General features: G+C 41.6%; 1 protein-coding gene across 1 annotated transcript in view; it reads right to left on the bottom strand.

Annotated features, from left to right (window-relative positions):
- TGFBR3 (transforming growth factor, beta receptor III) overlaps positions 1-18,934 on the bottom strand; it is a 179,671-nt gene that overhangs the window by 18,041 nt on the left and 142,696 nt on the right. The window contains exons 8-14 of the mRNA XM_012730162.1: positions 17,276-17,465; positions 15,081-15,388; positions 14,559-14,711; positions 12,154-12,297; positions 11,813-11,971; positions 6,929-7,228; positions 3,957-4,077 (exon numbers count right to left, since the gene is read on the bottom strand). Of these exons, the coding sequence (XP_012585616.1) occupies positions 3,957-4,077; positions 6,929-7,228; positions 11,813-11,971; positions 12,154-12,297; positions 14,559-14,711; positions 15,081-15,388; positions 17,276-17,465 (1,375 nt within the window). The remainder of the gene's footprint in view (positions 1-3,956; positions 4,078-6,928; positions 7,229-11,812; positions 11,972-12,153; positions 12,298-14,558; positions 14,712-15,080; positions 15,389-17,275; positions 17,466-18,934) is intronic.

Genomic DNA, 18,934 nt, shown 5'->3' with positions numbered 1-18,934 from the left:
GCAAACATCACTAACACGCCTGTCATTCAAAATATTTCAAAAAATACGGTAGGACGGTACCTCAACTATTTTAATTGTTTGCCATAAACCATAATATGCACCAACTATTCATGTTTTCTGGGGCTTTTTTGGCTAAGTTACAATCCAAAGTCACTTCTCCTAAACTTTAACACACTCTTAAGCAGTTTACATGTTTCCCCACATTTTAACCCTTTGGGGGAACAGACCCCCCCCAAACTCTTCATCTTCTTTTCAGTTTATAACCATTGGTGTATTTGGACACTACTTGCATACAGGGGTGATAAGGCATGAACAGGGGGAAAGGGGGTGAAGTGGCTATGAAGAACACATGGCTATGTTGCTTGTAGTTTGAATAAAAAATGAGAATAGTGGGAACTAGACTTTGGTGGTGGTCACGATGTAGCATATACAGATGTTGAACACTGTACAGCTGAAACTTATTAAATGCTATAAACCAACGTTACCTCATTTAAAATTTGTGTTTCTTAAAAACAGGGGGAAAAAAAAAACAACTAGAATCAACCTGTCCCCTAGGAAAAGGCATAGAGCTTAGGGATACAGGTGATGGAACCAAATGCCAGAATCTCAGATGCACCATTTATACGTGTTCTGACCTTGCCAAGTTATTTAACTTCACTCTATCCCTGCGCCTCACAGAAGGACTAATAAGATTAAACAGATAATCCACAGGGAGCATTCAGCTCAGATAAGTATCTGTAAATGTACAAGTAAATGCACAATAAATGTTAGATAACCATCATCTCCATCACCATCACTATTGTTGAAAGTTTAAGCAGCAAAAGGATGCTAACCCACTGCTGGTTCCCCAAGGGGTGAGGGGTTGAAAGTGGCTAAGATGTGCTGTAGAAGCTAAAATGAAGTCCCATTCGAAAGAAACCCTTCTGGGGCCTCCCTGGTGGCACAGAGGTTAAAGCACAGCACTATGAAGCTATCCACAGCCATTGCAGCATGAGTTTGATCCCTGTCCAGGGAGCTGACCCACATGGAGCTACAGACCTCTCCAGTCTCGCCTGCTGCTCCCCTCAGCAGTATATTTCAGTAGATCTGCCTGTTCTGCTCCCCACTCTGTCTCTGGGGAATCCTTTTACCCACCCCACTTTTGGCCCGTACCCCAGTTCTTGTATGCATAAACAAATCTTTCAAAAAAAAGGAAATATACTTTCTTTTTATAAATTCCAGTGGCCCAGAATTATTTATTTAGGTGGATGGTCTATTCTCCCTGTCTACAGAAGAAAGAAATACCACCCGGAATGTACCTGTACCACTGCAGTGGGAGCCACAGCAGGGCCCTCCCTGCCTGACAGGAAAGCTGGCAACCAGAGATCTCGCCAGCCACATCAGAAAATTCAAGCATTGAGGAGTAAGATGGGCCAAAAGACATGGGGGGGCAGGAACTTTGGCACAACTTCCAGTCTACCTCATATGTGAGTGTGTACCCCACTCACTGGTCATGAACTTTTTACCCAAGGGGTACAACTGAACCTCAGTAAGAGATCTGCCCACTGCCACAGATACTGCAGTAAAGGTACTCGTCCACACAGTAACACACAAAGCTGTCTGGCAGGAAGAACCTCAGGGTCCTATTATGACTCAAATAACCCTCTGATATTAGGCATTCCCTTTGCAAATGACTATTCCAATTCCCTGAAAAGCAGAGGGAAAGCGAACTCAGCGGCCTGCATGGAGGAGAAATTATTTTAGAGTCAAAGGAAAATAAACATGAAAGTTGAGAGAAGTCACTTACTGAAGGAGCTGAAACTACTGGAAAACCTACCCCCCCACGGCCCCCCCCATGTAAAGTTACAAAGTGTATTTGCATACAGACCCTGGGAAGCTGGCCCACAGTTTAACCTCCTCAATTTGTTTAACAAACCTAAGCAATAAACTTTCTTCACCGCATGCTTCTCTACTAAAATCTAGTCTCAATTAGTAGATCTCATGAAATTGCTTTGATATTTGGTAAAACTTGCCTCTTGAACTTTTATGTAAAGAAAACATTAAACTTTCAAGATAATTATACGAAGTTTAAATAAAAGTCATTACCTAATTTACAAGAGGAATTACTTAGAAAAATACCACCAGGCTTGAAAGAATGAATGAATTACTGGAAGTTATACTGCTGTAGTATTAGTGCCTAATTATCGTCTGGCAAAAACGCAAGCTGCTGCCTTCAATTACAGCACAATTACCTCTCAAAATAGGTAAGCAGAACAGATGGACTGCCAGGGAGCTGTTGCTATTGTTAAACCGCACTCACAGGACAAAACCCAGCCAGCTACGACTCCATTGTGATCTACTCTGCAACATAATCAACGTGTTTATACTTCTTTCCCCTGGACCCAGTAAACGAGGTATTATCTGAGCAACTTATTTGTCTTCTCTGGTTGGCAATGGTTACTCCAAAACGTGGAAAAACAACTGATAACGGTAAAATAAACAACGTCGATTCATAATCCTCTCATATGTACGTTTCCTACCAACTTTATGACAGCTGGACAATGAATTCTATTTTTGTTTACTTGTTTCTTCAACAGCGGAGGTCATAAGGTCCAAATCCCTCCTTTTCCAGATTAAAAAAAAAAAAAATGCAACCCAGGGATATGATGGGGGAGCTTTAAAATCCGAGTCGGAGGGTGGAGAAAGGGCTGTGCCAGGCTCCTCTCCTGATGCTCAGTCAGCACCCTCCCCACTCTACCTTACTGCCTCTCCAAAGTGAGCATGTTTCTAGGTGTGACACGGGATGGCACTGCTGTGTTCACAAAGGTCACTCACCCAGCACCACCCTGCTGGCACCCTCAGGCCTCTGTTCTGTCACGTGCTGTCTGTTCCAGGGCGCCCCCTGCTGCCTATTCTTGCAAATCCCACAATGCTCAGGTCAGAATGCTGACCAAGGTTGCCCTGATCCTAGACTTGGGGTGACTACCACCCAGTAGGTCTCCCAGCGAATGTGTGGCAACTAGAGTCTGGCTACTTGCTGGATTTCGGCAAAGCCCTCAGTGCCAGGCTTTTCTGCCTCTTGGGTGGTGGGAGGTGGCCTGGGTCTCTAGCTCACAAATATCTGACCCCGGAGGCTTATGCAGATTCAGGGTCTCAACTCTCAGTCTGGGTCCTCAGCAGCCCTACTTCTGGGGAGTCACAGGCTGTTCTGAGACAGCACAACACTAACTGCCAGAGGGCCTATGTGATAGTTGGTTCCACCACAGATGGTGACAGCTGCCAGGAGTTCTGGGGCTATTCACGCCGGTGGGGCTCTGATGGTGTGTCCCTGTGAGAAACCCTCCCCATGGTCCACAGGGCTCCGCTCAGCCTCTCGGCTGGCTGGGCTGGCTTGTCCTGACTGACCCCCAGGTACTCTTAGGGCAGATTCTTCCTTTTTTCCTAGAGAGAAGCTTCCTAGATGTTCCTGCATGTAGAGAAAGAGGCACTCTGGGCGTCAATCAACAGAATGACTCTAAAATACTGAAAGCTGAATTACAAGAATGTATCTAGGCAGTGGTTCTCAACCTTCTTTCTCCTGTGCCACCTAAGGAGTTCCATGCACACTCTCCCGAAAGCCAGCAGCGAATGTGACAGCGAACTACAATAATTTGTAGCCAGTGTAGACCATGAAAGGATGGCTGTGGGCCGCGTACAGCCCCAGCACACCACAGGAATCTTCTTTCTTGCACCCTCAGTGAAGTGGGAGTGGGTTGACAGGGTAACTGCAGAGGGATCATTTCTGAATGTGTTACAGTTCAGTATACAGTATACAGTATAACCAACTATCAAAATAAAGGCCCTCTGCAGCAAAGAATCCTTTCCTCAAGTTATTCACTGGCCCTTAAGTTATGTTTTGCTTTTAAGTAAAAAGAATCCTTTCAACAAGGAGGCCACCGGCGCCTACTTCCTGTCTGAGCGAGCCTGCCATGGCTTACCTTTAGGTACTATCTCATGGTGGATCACAGCGAGGGGCTTAGTGAAGGTCTTCTTATTCTGCATCATGGCCCAGATCATGGATGCATCCAGCGAGGTGCAGGCTTCATCAGGAGGCACACACTGCAGAAGCAAAGCAAACACTACATGAGGGGGTGGGGGGGGTGCAAAAGGTTCCTGGGTAGCTCAGCCTGCACAGCTGTCTAGGGGCCCCTTATCAGACAGCTCCCAGCTGTTTACCCAGAAAAACAGGAGATTTGGGTGTTTTTTCAGAGAACCACAAAGAATCTGGGAGCTTAGTCTATTCTCAGCGGCACTTGAGGATGCAAATTTAACTAGGCAGTTTATAAATACTGCTCTCCACCCCACCCCCCATCTTCCCACAAAACAACTAGAGGGCTTTGTGTTATTTAGTCTGAAAAATAATGAAACTATATGATGAATGTTGGCCCTTCACCAAGCGGACTGCACGTAAATGGTTCGTGTTTGTGATTTGTGATTATGGGAAATTTCACGCACTGCATCAGGAGGATGACAGCTTCCACATCTGTTGTCCAAAAAGATAATTATGCTGTCAGGTTTGCTTGATTTTTTAAAAATCCTGGTATAGGCTCATGCAAAATGAAGCTTTCTAAGGTCATCTGCGTTTAATGTTCCAAAATGGAGTCCTGAGTGTGTGTGTCCACGTTTGGAGGTCACAGAACAGTTGCCTGTAGCTATTTTAAAGCCCAATTGTAGAATTAGCATGGCCGGGCCCACTGCAATTGTTTTTTAAAAGTATGGTCACACTCCAGTACCTTGTTCTTTAAAGTAACTGGTTCCCTGTCTATGCTCATCAATAGGTAAAATGTTAAGTGATACCCATTTGTTTTTGTTGTAGGAATAGATCTCTCATCTTAAATAGTCTATTGTAAAACACCTTGGAAAGCTAATTAACTTCCAGCTCTTCCAATCATAACAGAACGAAAAATTTGCTGCTCTGAGCAAGAAATTATAAGACAACAACTTCTCCCTTTCCCAAAAATAAGACAGAGAAACCTCTTACAGAGAGGGACCATGGATTTTCTCTGGAGAGGCATCATTATTTGTAAAGCTTTGTGCATCAGGAAAAGGCTTCTTACTTTCCTATGAGTTCTTCAGTAAGCTCGAGTCTGTGGTGCTGTGTCTAACTCACTGTGTGACCATGGACAAGACACTCTGTGGCCTCAGTTTCATTAGCGAAGACAGAGTTGGACTCAACCAACTCTGAGACCATTTCCCAGAAGATTCCTTGCTCTGGTGACTGTCATGAGAGCCATGTAAAAGCTACCAGATTTAGAAATATCTACTATCAAGAGTTCACAGAAAGACAATGCTGAGAGCTGATCCTAAGTCACTGCTCTAAAAATGAGGAACTATTATTATATATACTGTCTCATGGTTCCTCTATCCAGGAGGGAAGCCAGATACTGTTATTTCTGCTTTATAGATAAGGAAATGCTGATACCAAGAGGTCAGGGACTGGCTGAAAGTCTTGTTCATAAGCAGCACACACCACTTAGTAACCATACTCCTTTCACTGTGTCTTGTTTTGGGTGTAAGTTGTAACTCCTGGTTCAAAGTAACATCTATGTCCTCCCCTAAAGTAAGGGCTCTTCTTAGAATGTTCTGAAAGGAATTGCTAGACTAGTTTTCACAGACTAACACAGATGAACTGCACAAGCTCTAAGCGAGGTTCAGGAGAGGTAACAGCCACAACCATTAGCAAAGGCCCCTGGTAACTGCCAGGCTTCCCTCCTAAATCCCTAATGCAAGTTATCTGCTGCCTGCAGGAAGTAGCTTGTGTCCACAGTCAATCACTAAATTCCCACGGCTCTCTCCCACGGTCACAAAAGGCTACTGGCAGGTGAATGTCCACAACGCTAAGACCTCATGTCTCCATAAGCAACGTAAATAACAGTCTAAATCACCCCATATAGGTACTCCTTAGTGATTATAATCAGATTCGTTGTATGTTCTTATGCCTTATAAAGTTTTCTTTGGTGTTATCAGAAAAATGAATGCCTGGAGGAAATAGTGCAAATGACTCAGAGCCGTGGTAATCTATCGCTATCGATACCTTTTCCTCCTACCTCTACACCTATCTTTGACAACCTACTTATTAGAGGGCTTTCTATACAGATAAGACGCTAGTAAGGACAGAGCCGGATTATTATACTTTTAGGCCACTGATTGATATGTGATGAATTACAAAAGAAGAAGTCAGCTTACACTACATGAGATATCTACAGAATAAATGTACATATGACATTATACATAATCATGGCAGATGACAGAAACCGAACTATTGCAGAAGACACTTTCCATGCACAAGCTCAACCTAATGTGAGTGATCATAATTTTGCAGCTCTCTCTTTAGTAGCTGTTCCAGTAAGGTCAATGGGTTCTGATTTTTGTTGTGGCAACAGAAAGCACTGGTTGAACACAGGGACTGACATGAGGCAAACATGATGAACTGATATGAAACTGAGAAAAATTAAAATATTTGTTAGTTTCCCTTAGCCTCCCTCCTGAGACGAGTTAACCTTATAATTCACACAGAGAAGGTCAAAAAACAATTGCAGTACAAGTCCCAGTGGGATCTGGAAAAATTAATCCTCACGCTGGACTTGTCCTTTCAGCTTTCAGTGCTCTTGGCACCATCCACTATCTGAGCAACACAGATAAAGCCAGACCTCTCCCTCCATGGAAAACAATCTTGATTTATCATTTGTAAGATATTACTAAGTAGCATGCATGGAAAAAAATTATTCATTCCCTTAAACTCCATAAAAATCAGCATCCCCTGCTCATGTGGACTTTATGACTCCAGTAGGGCAGTTCCAACCCCAGCAACCTCAATTTGCAATAGCTTGTGATTAAACTTCTTGGCTAGATCACCATCTCCCCTAAAAATGTCGAAATCACAGTATGGATGAATGAAGGCCCCGCTAACCTTAGGTAAGCCCTGGGGGTCTTTCTCCTTCTTGGAGCACAATGTGAGCTCACACTGTAGGAAGAGCAGCGAGGTATTGAAGACGGACTTAAAAACAAAGCTGAATCGCTTCTTATCTATCTCGGCTTGTGGGATAGGAAAGAGCACTCTCTTGGGATTATAGAATTTCACTGATTCATCTTTAGGACAAATATTCTCAATGATGGTGTAATCAGACATCCTATCAGGGTTTGAATAGGGAGAGATAAAGCATGTTTGGATGGCAAATCCCAGATCTTGGTCAGCCTTAGTAACAGACACCTGCAAAAGAACAGAAAGATGAACAAAAACAAGTCAGCATCTCACTCTTAACTTTTATTTTAGGCATAATGGTACTATGCCAACATGACCCTTTGATTTGAAAAACTGGTCAATTTTCTTACAATGTTGTTAATTTTTGCACAGTATTTGATCACTCACCTCAGAGGTAGTCTCCAGAGATCTTCCACCACACTAGAACCTGTGTTCCATCACCACAGCCCCTTATGCTCTCCCTCCCATGCATGCCATGGTCAGCTTCTACGTTTTGCCTTTTTCCTGACCCTTTGTTTGATTTCTTATCTTCCACATATAAGAGAAACCACCCCACATTTATCCTTTTCCTTCTGAATTTTTTTGCTTAGCATAACCCCTTCCAGCTCCATCTGTGTTGCCAAAAAATGACCTGAGTTTAGATTTTTGATTGCTGAGTAGTATTCCACCAACATGGCCCTTCTGATGAGAGACACTGCTTTATCCTGACAATATACTTATACAGCCTTCTCATTACAAAAATCACATACACTCATTGAAGAAAGAAATGTTTTCCATTTAGACTTGATATGGATGGTGTCAATGAATTTACTTCATTCAAATGCTAGCCTGGAAGGTTCCGACACAAGATGCCTAAGTCTCTTTCATACAGCATCTGGGAGATAAAAAATAAAAGCACACCGCACACCTCAAGTGGATGTTCCAAAAGGAATAAAATGACAACAGGCAAAGCCCTAGTGCTGTGATAATGTGTCATTTGTAAGGCAAGCTCTTTAAAAAGTGCACAGAAGATGAAGTACAGAGGTAGAATCTACTTAGCCTAGGCTTCTCGATGGCTACACGTCACAGTGTGTATGAAACACTAGAGGGGAGCTGGGGCCCCATCTACACTCCTGCTCCATGTGGATGCTACTTAGGACAGGCGGTCCTGTCCCTGGGGAGATGACAGACTGTGCAATCTGGTGGCAATCAGTTTCCCAGCTGCTCCCAGGTCTAAATCAGACTTTGCCAAGTACTCTCCCTTCCCTCTTTAAGCCCAAGAGTATTTTAAGGGAAATTTAATCTGGAAACATTTCCGAGTCATTTACACTTCCCTCTCACAAAACATTTGTATGGGCAAGGTCCAAACCATGTTACGGTTCTTTTCTTTAGATGCAGGAAGTGGTGCTTGGCCAAGTATAAACAGAATTCAAACCTCAACTATCCTGAACTTAGCTAAAATCTCTGGACCAGGCTGGATTCTCCATTTGGTGACACATGGATCACTGTATGAATCACCCCTCCCTGCTCTGCCTCATTCCTTGACTAAACTTAGGATCAAAATAAACTTAAACACTTTAGAAATAAAGTTAAAGCTAACCCTTGGCCATAGGTCAATAGTCCCAGAGCCTTTCAAAAAGTGATATAAACACATTTTCCATTGTGAGACTCCCTCGGGAAATCCCTGACGTGGCTCGGAGCTTTTAGTCCCTGATACTATCTTAAAAGGTCCCTACACAGTTAGCTGCAAGACACTCAGCAGTGGAGATGATTATGGTCATGTCCCTTTGCAGGGCCATAAAGCTAATCTCTCACAACAATCTTGCAATAAATATTTTTATCTTCATCTTATAAATGGAGGAAAACAGAACACAGAGGATAGGGAACCTAGCAAATACTGATTAAACCAAGCAAATACTGATTAAACCAAGGCTTCAATCCAGGTCTTTTGACCCCTTGTTTATTTTCTCTTTATTATTTGTCTATAGCCAGAGGGTCAATTCAACCAGGCCTAAGATGTGGCCTGAAAAGAATAATTACTGAGAAAGCTTTCTAGGAGTAGTGGTAGATCAATCTGTAAATATTCACACCTAATTGTTATTATGATATTGCTGAAAAACAAGACATTTTATCTTGGGAAGTTACATATGCCCCACTATTAAATGATAACGTACAAGGACAGAATTAATCTAAGGTGTTCCAAAAGCTGATTTAGAGGGGGAAAAAATGCCAGTAAATCTTTTTTACTTTAAAATGGATGGGAAACAAGTAGCAGACTCCAGGCTTTAGAGCAGACAAGTCCCAGGAAATCACAGGTCCTGCTGCTCCTGCACCATGAACCCCAAGCCTCAGTTTCCTCCCATTCAGACTGAGGACACTTGTTCCCGCTGAAGTGGGAATCTATAGTCAAAATTAGTTGCAAGCAATATAGCTCCCAGTGCCAGCTACGATTAGTAAAACTATTTTAGATTTAAATGTGGGGGGTTGTAAAAATTTTAAAAGTTCCCAAGACAAATGAACTAAAAGAAAAGCTGCTATCACATGGCCAACTGTCACCCAAAGACAGGTGACAGAACTGAAAATGTTCAGATTGAAGGAGGGGGCTGTCTAGAGGTGGTAGAGGATTCTGGGAGGGGAGTGAGAGGAAGCCAGTCCAAGAGAAGAAACCTGGGAACAGTTCTTCAGGCCAAGCCAATAATTGGGAAATTTTACTTAAAGAAAATATTTTAAAACTACTGCAAAAAGATATGGTTCATTTCTTCACTTGACAATTAGAGTTTGGTAAAATTTTAATTATGAAAAATAGTAGTGATATTGAAAAGATATAAAGGGAAAATAAAATTAAAAAGAGAAAACCATATGTCAATTAAGTCAGCACCAGATCAGTGAGGCAGAAATATCCAAACATCCTTGGTAAGTTACATGAGAAAGACGGGATGCTGATTAGCACAAAGCAGAAAGGCTATAAATTAACAAAGGCAGGCACACGCTGGGAAAGGAACCAAATGCACTTAAGCGGCACCCCTGAAATCCACAGCACAGCAGGGAGTCATGTGAATTGTGCAGCCAGAAAAGGAAGAAAATAAATGATCTTGGATCAGGGGAGATAGATCTGTGATTAGGGAAAGCAGTATCTTTTCCCCAGAGGAGAAAGAATGTTGTACCCAAAGAAAAAGAAGAACTCTCAAAACAGGGAATCACAGAATAGGAGAGATCCAAGAAAACGTCTAGAGCCAGTGAGCTCTGTCCAGAATCAGCACAAAGTGAGAGTTATTTGTCTTTCTAAAATAGAAATATGTGCACTGAAGTCACTTTTAATATATGGAAGTATCTCATTTCAACCCTTTAAGCTGCTTACCCCTCCCACAGTGAAGCAGAACAGCTTGCAGCTTAACACCAAACCCAGCTCCTCAGATGCCGACTTCCCTGTAAGACCAGCAGACATCCTGGGGCCATAAGGATATTTATCTTCTCTAGAATCCAATCTGTGAACCTGGATATTTGCACAGCTAAGAGGTTGTAATTTCTCCCTTTGCAAAAGGCAGTTTGAAGACGTAACAGAGGATGATAACGTGGCCTCTGCAGCCAGTCTGAGTATGAACTGTGAACTCTACTAGAGATCAGCTGTGTTGATTCAGGACAAGTGTGTGCCTCAGTTTTCTCCTCCATAAAATGGGAATATTAATAGTCCCATCTCATAGGGTTGCTCTTAAGAGTAGATCCATTATGAGAATACTTAAAACAACTGGCACATAATCAATCTGTGGTAGATGTTAATGGTTGCTATTTCATTATTACTACCACTAATATTTTCCAAAGATTTATGCTATGTATGATTATTAGCATTATATCTAAGAGTCTTATATGGCAGTACCCAGAATTTCACTGAAGAATGTGCAAGACAGTGTGTGAGGTACTCTGGAATATTCTCTGGTTAATTCTGACATTGCAACTACTGAATTACTGGTCTAAAAATGCTAAGGACAAAGCAAGGATAGGGTTTTATTAATAGAATTAATATTCTGATTTTTTTTAACCTATATATGAAATAGTCTTTCCATTTAATATAATATAATGAATCCTGAAGTTTCCTGCTTTCGTCAGAAATTCACCCGGGGACCCTCGCTGGTGGCACAACGGGTTAAAATATAGCACTAAGGGCCCTCGGTGGTGGTGCAAAGGGTTAAAGCACAGCACTAAAAAGCTAAAGCCACTTCAGTGTGAGTTCGATCCCTGCCCTGGAGGTGACCCACATGGTGCAGCAGACCTCTCCTGACCCGCCTGCTCTCAGTCCTGATCCCCACAGCAGTGTACTTTGTCAATCTGCCTGTTCTACTCCCCACTCTGTCTCTGGTGAATCCTCTCACTGCTCCTGCAGCTCTGGCCTGTACCCCAGTTCTGTATGCATAAATAAATAAATCTCATTTAAAAAAAATGTAGTACTATGAAACTATCAGCAGCCACTGCAAAAGAAGTTTGATCCCTAGCCATGGAGGTGATCCAAATGGTACAGCAGTCCTCTCTTGTTTTGCCTGCTGTGTATTTCAGTCAATCTGCTATTCTGCTTCCCATTCTTTCTTTGCTGAATCCTCTCAACCCCCACCCGCACACCTCTGGCTTGTACCCCAGTTTTTGTATGCATAAATAAATAAACATTTGGGGGGAAAAAAAAGAGAGAGAGAATGCACTGGGAATTACTCCTGAGCCACACCTTGCCCAGAGCAAGTCAAGGGTTGTGAGGAAGAGCAGTGGGCTGCTACAGGATGCTTTAGGCCCAGGAACTGCTACAGCTCAGGGCTAACCCAAAAGTCCAAGGCCAACATCTGGTCTCACCTCAACATAAACGTGTCCATTCTCTGCCACAGAGAAGACTCCCTGAGATGGCACCAAGAAGAGGTCTGTGTTGTACAGCTCCATGTTGAAGGTGACGTTTCTGTTGTGTGGGTCATGGAAGCTACTGGGATTCCTCACCTGCCTCAGGCTGCAGTTAAACTGGAATAGAACCAGGTGGACATAAATCAGTCAAATGAAGATCCTGTACGTGCTGAGTTTTGGTCTTCACAACCATTTTCTTTTTTCAACACTCCCAAATTAAAGTCAACCCAAACAAATAAACAAAGAACTAAATAAACAAAGAACTCGCCACAGATGTTCTATTACAAACTAACACCTACCGACACAATTTCTGATGGACCAAAGAAGTTTGGAAATTCTCCTTCCTCCACCTCTCCTGGGAATCCATTGTCACCTGACTCGAGGTCTTCATAGCCATCTGCCCAACCACTGCTGTCCTCAGGGGAGGGGACCCGTATCACGATCTAAAAGGCAAAAAAAGCACAGATAAAGCTGAAAATAAATATCACAGGTATTTGCTTCTATTCTACATACACTCATGCACAAATTCAGAAACAAACTGAAAATGTGGCTTAAAAAAATCTCCAAGTTTTTTTATGATTTTATCTTCAAAGAGATGAAAAACAAAGAGAAGCTCAATGCATGTTCAAAATAGGATCTGAACTAAAATATCTCATTTCCCTTGTGAAAAAAATACAAATTATATCAAATAGTTGGAGAACCTTAGACACTAATGCAGGGTGAACTGTCAATGGGAAAAAGCTACCCCTGAGGGGTCTTTATACTGAAAACTCTAAGATCAGTAGGAATTGACTGGTGGGAGTAACTTTTGTTATTTAAATTCATCAAGATTTGAATAAAGTCTGGTGTGAGCAAGAAGCAAAGGAACTAATGTTTGTCCCAAATTGTTCTCTCATCATTCCCCCCCATATCTTTCTGTATGCTTTACAGATGCAGAAAAGAACATTGGATTTTCAGCTCATGACAATTTAGCTTAATCTCTGTTGAAATGATTGTGCCTAAGTTAGTACTAGAGAAGATGAAAAAATTCACCTAAAGATCACAGTTCCAAAACAAAAACCTAACTTCCTTGTACGTGTAGAATAGTCATACGTTTTTCAGGTTTTATTTTTTTCTTATATTTTTAATTATGTTGCAATAGTTGCATAGTAAGTCTGAAAATTATTAGAAACAATTCTAATGGGAACAAACCAATGAAAATACTCACTGAGTATTTATACTACTCTGTTTATGCTACGTTCTTAAAAGAAAGTATTGATGCATTTGAAGCAAGTACTGGAATAATTACATTGCAGTAATTATATATGTGTGTGTATACACACACATAAACTGAATAGACAGATTACCATAGCTTCTTACTGATATTAATTTTGACACTATTTGAAATTCCATAATCAACTATATCAGTAATAATTCCATAATCAAGTGCATCAGTAATACATGACATCTATTATATCTGGAAAACTAGATAATTGCAAGAAAAGGAGTGTTGAAATTGGCAAGAACATATTCATTATAAAAGTCAAAGGTTAATACATTATTCCAGTAACAAAGGGAGATTAGCAGGGCCAGCCTAGTGTCAGGGAAAGGATAGTGGCCCAGAGGTCAGCAAGCTGGACTCAGTCCTGACTGCCCTCAACTAGTCATTCAAACTCCAGTGAGTCTCTTAACTCTCCATAGTTCAATTTCCTCATTTGTGAAATGAGGAGGTTAAATGAGATTGTCTGAGAGTTCTTTCCAGCTCAAATGTTCTAAGATGGCCTAGGAACAATATGCATGGGCTCAAAGGAGGGCTGATGCCCCTTGCAAGAGCCACCCCTGGGTCACTGTGCTCTGGGTGGATCAAGCATCACCTGGCAGTGTAGAGAATCAGCAATCACATCCCGCCCTGTCCCAAGCAAAAGTTGAAACACAGTGTCAAAGCTGGACACAGGTGCCTTAAAAGTACAGCTTAAACTGCAAAATTAACACTACAGAGTTATTTTGAAGTTTCATGTTTAAGTTCTTTTAACACTGGTTGACTAACATTGTCTAACACAGTCTCCATCTCTGCAAGAATAGGATTAATTGGAAGAGAAGACTTAGATGAACTGCTAAGAATGATTTCTGAAAAGTGAAGGTTAGTTATTGCAATGGAATATCATTGAGTCTCCCTGACAATTTAGAGTCTTTCTTAGAGGTGGAAAGACTTACTAATTTAATTATCATTAATCTAATAATAATTTCTTGAAGGCACATTTCAGATTTTTCATTTGCTCCTGAAGGAGGGAGAGTTTTCTTACTTCTAGATGCAAGTCAGCAAGACCTGAGAGACCAGGACCCGGTTAGCTGATTACCTGGATGTGCTCACTCATAGGCTTGGATTTGAACCTCATAAGGACAGGTCATTTGACCCTGCAGCTTGGCCAGAGAGAAAAGTCATAATCACCTTGCCGGTGAGCCCTTTGCCACCAGGAGACAGAAAGGGCAGATGGGAGACATACACCACAATTGCTGCGTCTGAGAAAACAGTTCCTCCTAATTCCCACAGATATGCTAATAAAACAATCACAAGAATTCAAGATCAAATCACCTCCCATTTTGTTGAGAAGTGACATTTGGCTTTGTTCAAATCTGGGACACAGGCCCCCCCGTAAGTCTAACTTTAAGGTCATACCCAACAAGTTTCTGGCAAAGGGCCAGGCTTAGTTCTGAGAACACTCACAGAGTTATAGTAAACCACCCCATCAGGGGCTGACAGTCGGTGCGAAGTACCACAGCCACTCAGCGGAGACTCCAAAATGAAGTGGGTGCCATTCATCTTGGCCTTACAGGTAGGATCCAATAGGGTGAGCTCAATTCCAGAGTAGCTGTTGGCCTGAAATAATAACCACCAAAGACATATGAGGGGAGAGGGGAAGGTTGGCCCACAGGCAGTGCTGGACACAGTTAATACATTCTGCCTCATTTCCCAAGTAACAGTTGCTGAAGGCTGGTATTCCCCTACCCCTTAGCTCAACGATTGTGTTTGTTAGCCTTGAAAATTCAACAGCAAAATACTGACACACAAGGATCTGGAACCCCCCCTCACCGAAAACAACAGGAACGGCATAAGAATCCCAGCCAAGGGGAAGTAAGCCCATCCAACTGAGAAAACAGTATCAAATCATGGGAGTTCAAAAGTGAAAGAGTTTGAGGGAGTAACTAACAGATGAGGGCCTCCTCTCCATTAAAGAACAGCACTGACCTGGAAAGAATCTTTTTCTACGGCCACAATCATCTTTTCATTGTCGCATTTGACTGACAAGGCAACATCCATGCTCCCTTGCACCTCCTCGGGCTCTCTGGGGCCAGGGAACAGTTGTATGCTGGGAATGGCAGGGTCCTTCGGCCTGGGGATGTCCTCTTCTCCCCCTTCCTCATGGCCTCTCATGGAGATATCAGGAAAAGGAAAGGGGAAACCTCCACTTCGGCCTCCCCCTCCCCGGATGGGTGGGTCCAGCAGGATCCGTAGCTCAGGAGGGATGGTGTGCACTTCCTCATCCCTCATCTCCTCTGGTGGTGACAGAAGGCAAGAAATCATCAGCGTTTGATGTCAGGCCAAAATCATCATCATGAGGATACAACAGAAGGAATCAGCACAGAATGGGGTGTGTGAAATCACCCATAACAAGCAATGCATGGAAGAGATGAGACTTCTAGAAGCCTAAATTCTAGTCCTGCTGTTCCTTCTAACTGACTCTGGGCAAATGGCTTATTTTTCTGTGTCGTCAGTTTCCCACTCTTTTTAAATTAAGGAGTTTGAATAGGTCACATGTTCTCAACTTTGGCTGCACACTAAAATCACATTGGGAGCTTAGAAACAAATCCATAGGCACAGGCTGTACCCCAAGTCAATTAAAAACGGGACTTTCTTGGAGGTGCTTAATTATCAATATGTGTGCTTACGATGTGCAGTCAAGGTTTAGAACTACTGGATGAGAGACAGGATTTCTGGAGCTCTACAAGCTTTAGAAATCTATGATTTAAGTAAATTATGTGGGACAATATTATTCCATCCAAATGCCGCTAAAATACTTCCTTGAATTATAAAGATTCTCTAGTTTTTCTGTACTGTTCTTGAAACAATATTGGTATTTTAACATTATTTGTTATCTCCTTTTTGGCACTAAATTCTAACAGGGACCTGGGTGCCCTAGCCTTTTAAGATAAAGGCCCAAAGAAGAAAAAACTACTTTGGTATATTTCCATACGATTAATAGTCAGAACATTGTCATACTGACTTCACAACAGATTAGAGGGAGAAAATTTCTGAGTGTCCACTACATCTGCTCTGCAGAGGCAACTGAAGTATGTTTCAGTTAACCTACCTCATGGACACTAGCACTATCTTTTTTAAAAGCATGGCACAACTGTTAAGTGTCCAGAGTAGGAACTCAAGCTTTGGAAGATTTTTTAAAATTCATTTATGCTTACAGAACTGGGGTACATGCCAGAGGTGTGTTGGGTGAGAGACAGAGTGGGGAGACAGAGTAAGGAACAGAACCGGCAGATGTACTGAAATACACTCCTGAGGGGAGCAGGGGCAGGACAGGAGAGGTCCGCTGTACCATGTGGGTCAATTGTGGCTTCTGAGAGTTTCATTGTGCAGTGTTTTAACCCACTGTACTACCGGGGAGAGCCTGCTTTGGAAGGCTCTACTTTGTAAAAACTTTCACAAAAAGCCTGTGATGTAGGTAAAAGGCCTGTGAAGTAGGTCTCATTGCTGCCCCTCTCACTGAGGAAGAAACTGATACAGATGTTAAGTGGCTGTACCCTAAATAGTGAATAAATAGCAAAAGTGGGATTGACTCTCCTCATTCTGAGAGGAATATCATGAGGTACTATGAAGGACAGCTCTGGGGATCAGAAAACCTGGGGTTTGAGTCTTGCTGGCTAGAAAACTCTGGAAAACCTCAAGAATTTTCTAAGCCTCTGCTCACTACTCCATCAAACTAGGATAAGAACTCCTACATTCCCTCTGGGTAGGACTAAAAGAGTGACATATACACTTGAGTACCTGAGACAGTTTTCCAATAGGCTTAAAGCTTCTTCTAACTTAGGACCTTTCTCCTGCAGGCTCCAACCCTCAGTATCTCAGTCATAAATGATTTCTAGGTACCTCTGGGAGAATCCCACTCATTTATCTTTAGTGTAATCACAGTGAAAGTAAATACAACCTGCTCAACTCATGTTACTGAAAAATCTGCATTATAATGACTTTCCTCAAAATAACTTATCTCAATTCTCAATAACTTTAAACTTGACGTAAAACCTCATTAGACAAACAAGTCATTAAAATATGTGACAGAAAAACAGCACCATCTATGTTAAAATAAGAGTTCCTCTTTGGAAAGTACCATCTGGGGGTTATTTTTTACATACTTTTAAAGTCATACTTACCATTATTTTCAAGCCGAAGATGAAATCTATTAGCCACAGGAGCCACTGTGTATGATGTGATGGGACTGTAGCCATTGTCCAAAGCCCACTTGATCAGGTTTTCTTGGGTTGAAGGGATATCATCTCTTATTGATTTGGTCATTACCATGGATCGTTCACTCTCTTTACCAAAGCCAATACTGTTGGGGGCCTACAGATAATTGCACAGTTTCACTTGGGAGAATAAAATTACACAGTGTTTTAAACAAATTATTTCTGCAGTAAACAGACTCTATATTGTCCTTGAGGGATTTTTTCTTTTTATCCTTATTAGTATTCTTGACTAAGAATACTAATGTGAAAATCCTTAACAGCAGATTAAGAGACATTTTTTCAGGCTTTTTGGTTACACCACTTGGCGTGTATGTGTTGACAAAAATATCCATTAGTATGAGTAGTTACATACTAATATACCTAGTATGTTATACTAGGTATAGTAACAAACACCAAATTACGTATACCAAAGTTTATCTTATATATTCTTATTTAAAATTATATATAAAGGATACAGATGTACATCTTATGGTACAAAAAAATAGCTAAGGTTTGCCTTCCTATATCCTAGATTTCTATATCCTAGATTTAGTTGAAAGAAGGCACAAATGAGTGATTTCAGTGTGGAGACAACTCCATCTTTGTAACTATTAAATTCCATATGGAATTTAACATCTCATTTATGAGCAACCAATTTTACACTTTACTTATAACTTAGGACATTTTTCGCAATCCTGTAATTGTATTCATTTGCCAACTCTACTAATTGAATGATTAGATTTTCTGTTCTATATATGAATTAGTTCAAGTTACTTTTCCCCTAAGTACCAATATCTTATCCAGCCATACAAGTCTTAAAAATCGGTATTTACTTGACAAAGTTCAAATTAGAGGTGGGTGATGATCTCTTTCAAGAAAAGTATATAAAGGCTTCTGAGAAACCAGGATAGGGAAGGCAAATGCCGCATTACCTTCTCTCTCCTCTAGCAGTTACCCTGTCAGAGTGAGGAAGCTGAAATCTGCACAGGGGGCCCCAACAGGAAGGTACCATAGTTCCAACAATTACTCCGACAGAGCTGGAAGGTCCATTAAGCATGCAACTTACCCATTTTCATGCCATATAAAAATCCCTTTAATTTCCATGCCCAATTATTTTCTCTTGCATACATGCAGCATTTTTCCTAAATTCCCCATTCGTTTCCCTTTCAGTGTGCTCCTAACATGACTAAATATTAATCCTTTCCCACTATAAAACCATAGACGATTCACAGGCTCTAAGTTCTCTTGGCCTTTTCCGTTGTGGGATACCGGCTTAAGTACACATATCTTAATTTAAAGCTTAAAAGAATCTCACCCAGTATAATTTTCTGTTACCCAAAGGACTTATCTGAGGAAAAACTGCCAGACTGAGTCACAATCAAGCATGTAGAGGAACCAGACAAGAGCTTTCACCCAATTCTGGAGCCATTTGCAAAATAAACCCTGTTGCACAGGTGTTGACTATTTTAGCTCTTATTCTGATTCAGTTCCTGGGAGGTGGGAGAGGGGGAGGGGGAGGAGAATGATTAATTAGATGATTAATTAATTAATTAGAAAAAGGAAAACTAAAATAAGGTATAGAAGGAC

The sequence above is a fragment of the Condylura cristata genome, unplaced genomic scaffold, assembly GCF_000260355.1.
Source record: "Condylura cristata isolate star-nosed mole 26May11 unplaced genomic scaffold, ConCri1.0 scaffold00026, whole genome shotgun sequence".
In the NCBI taxonomy this organism is placed as follows: Eukaryota; Metazoa; Chordata; class Mammalia; order Eulipotyphla; family Talpidae; genus Condylura; species Condylura cristata.
This window is presented reverse-complemented; position numbering and strand designations above follow the sequence as displayed.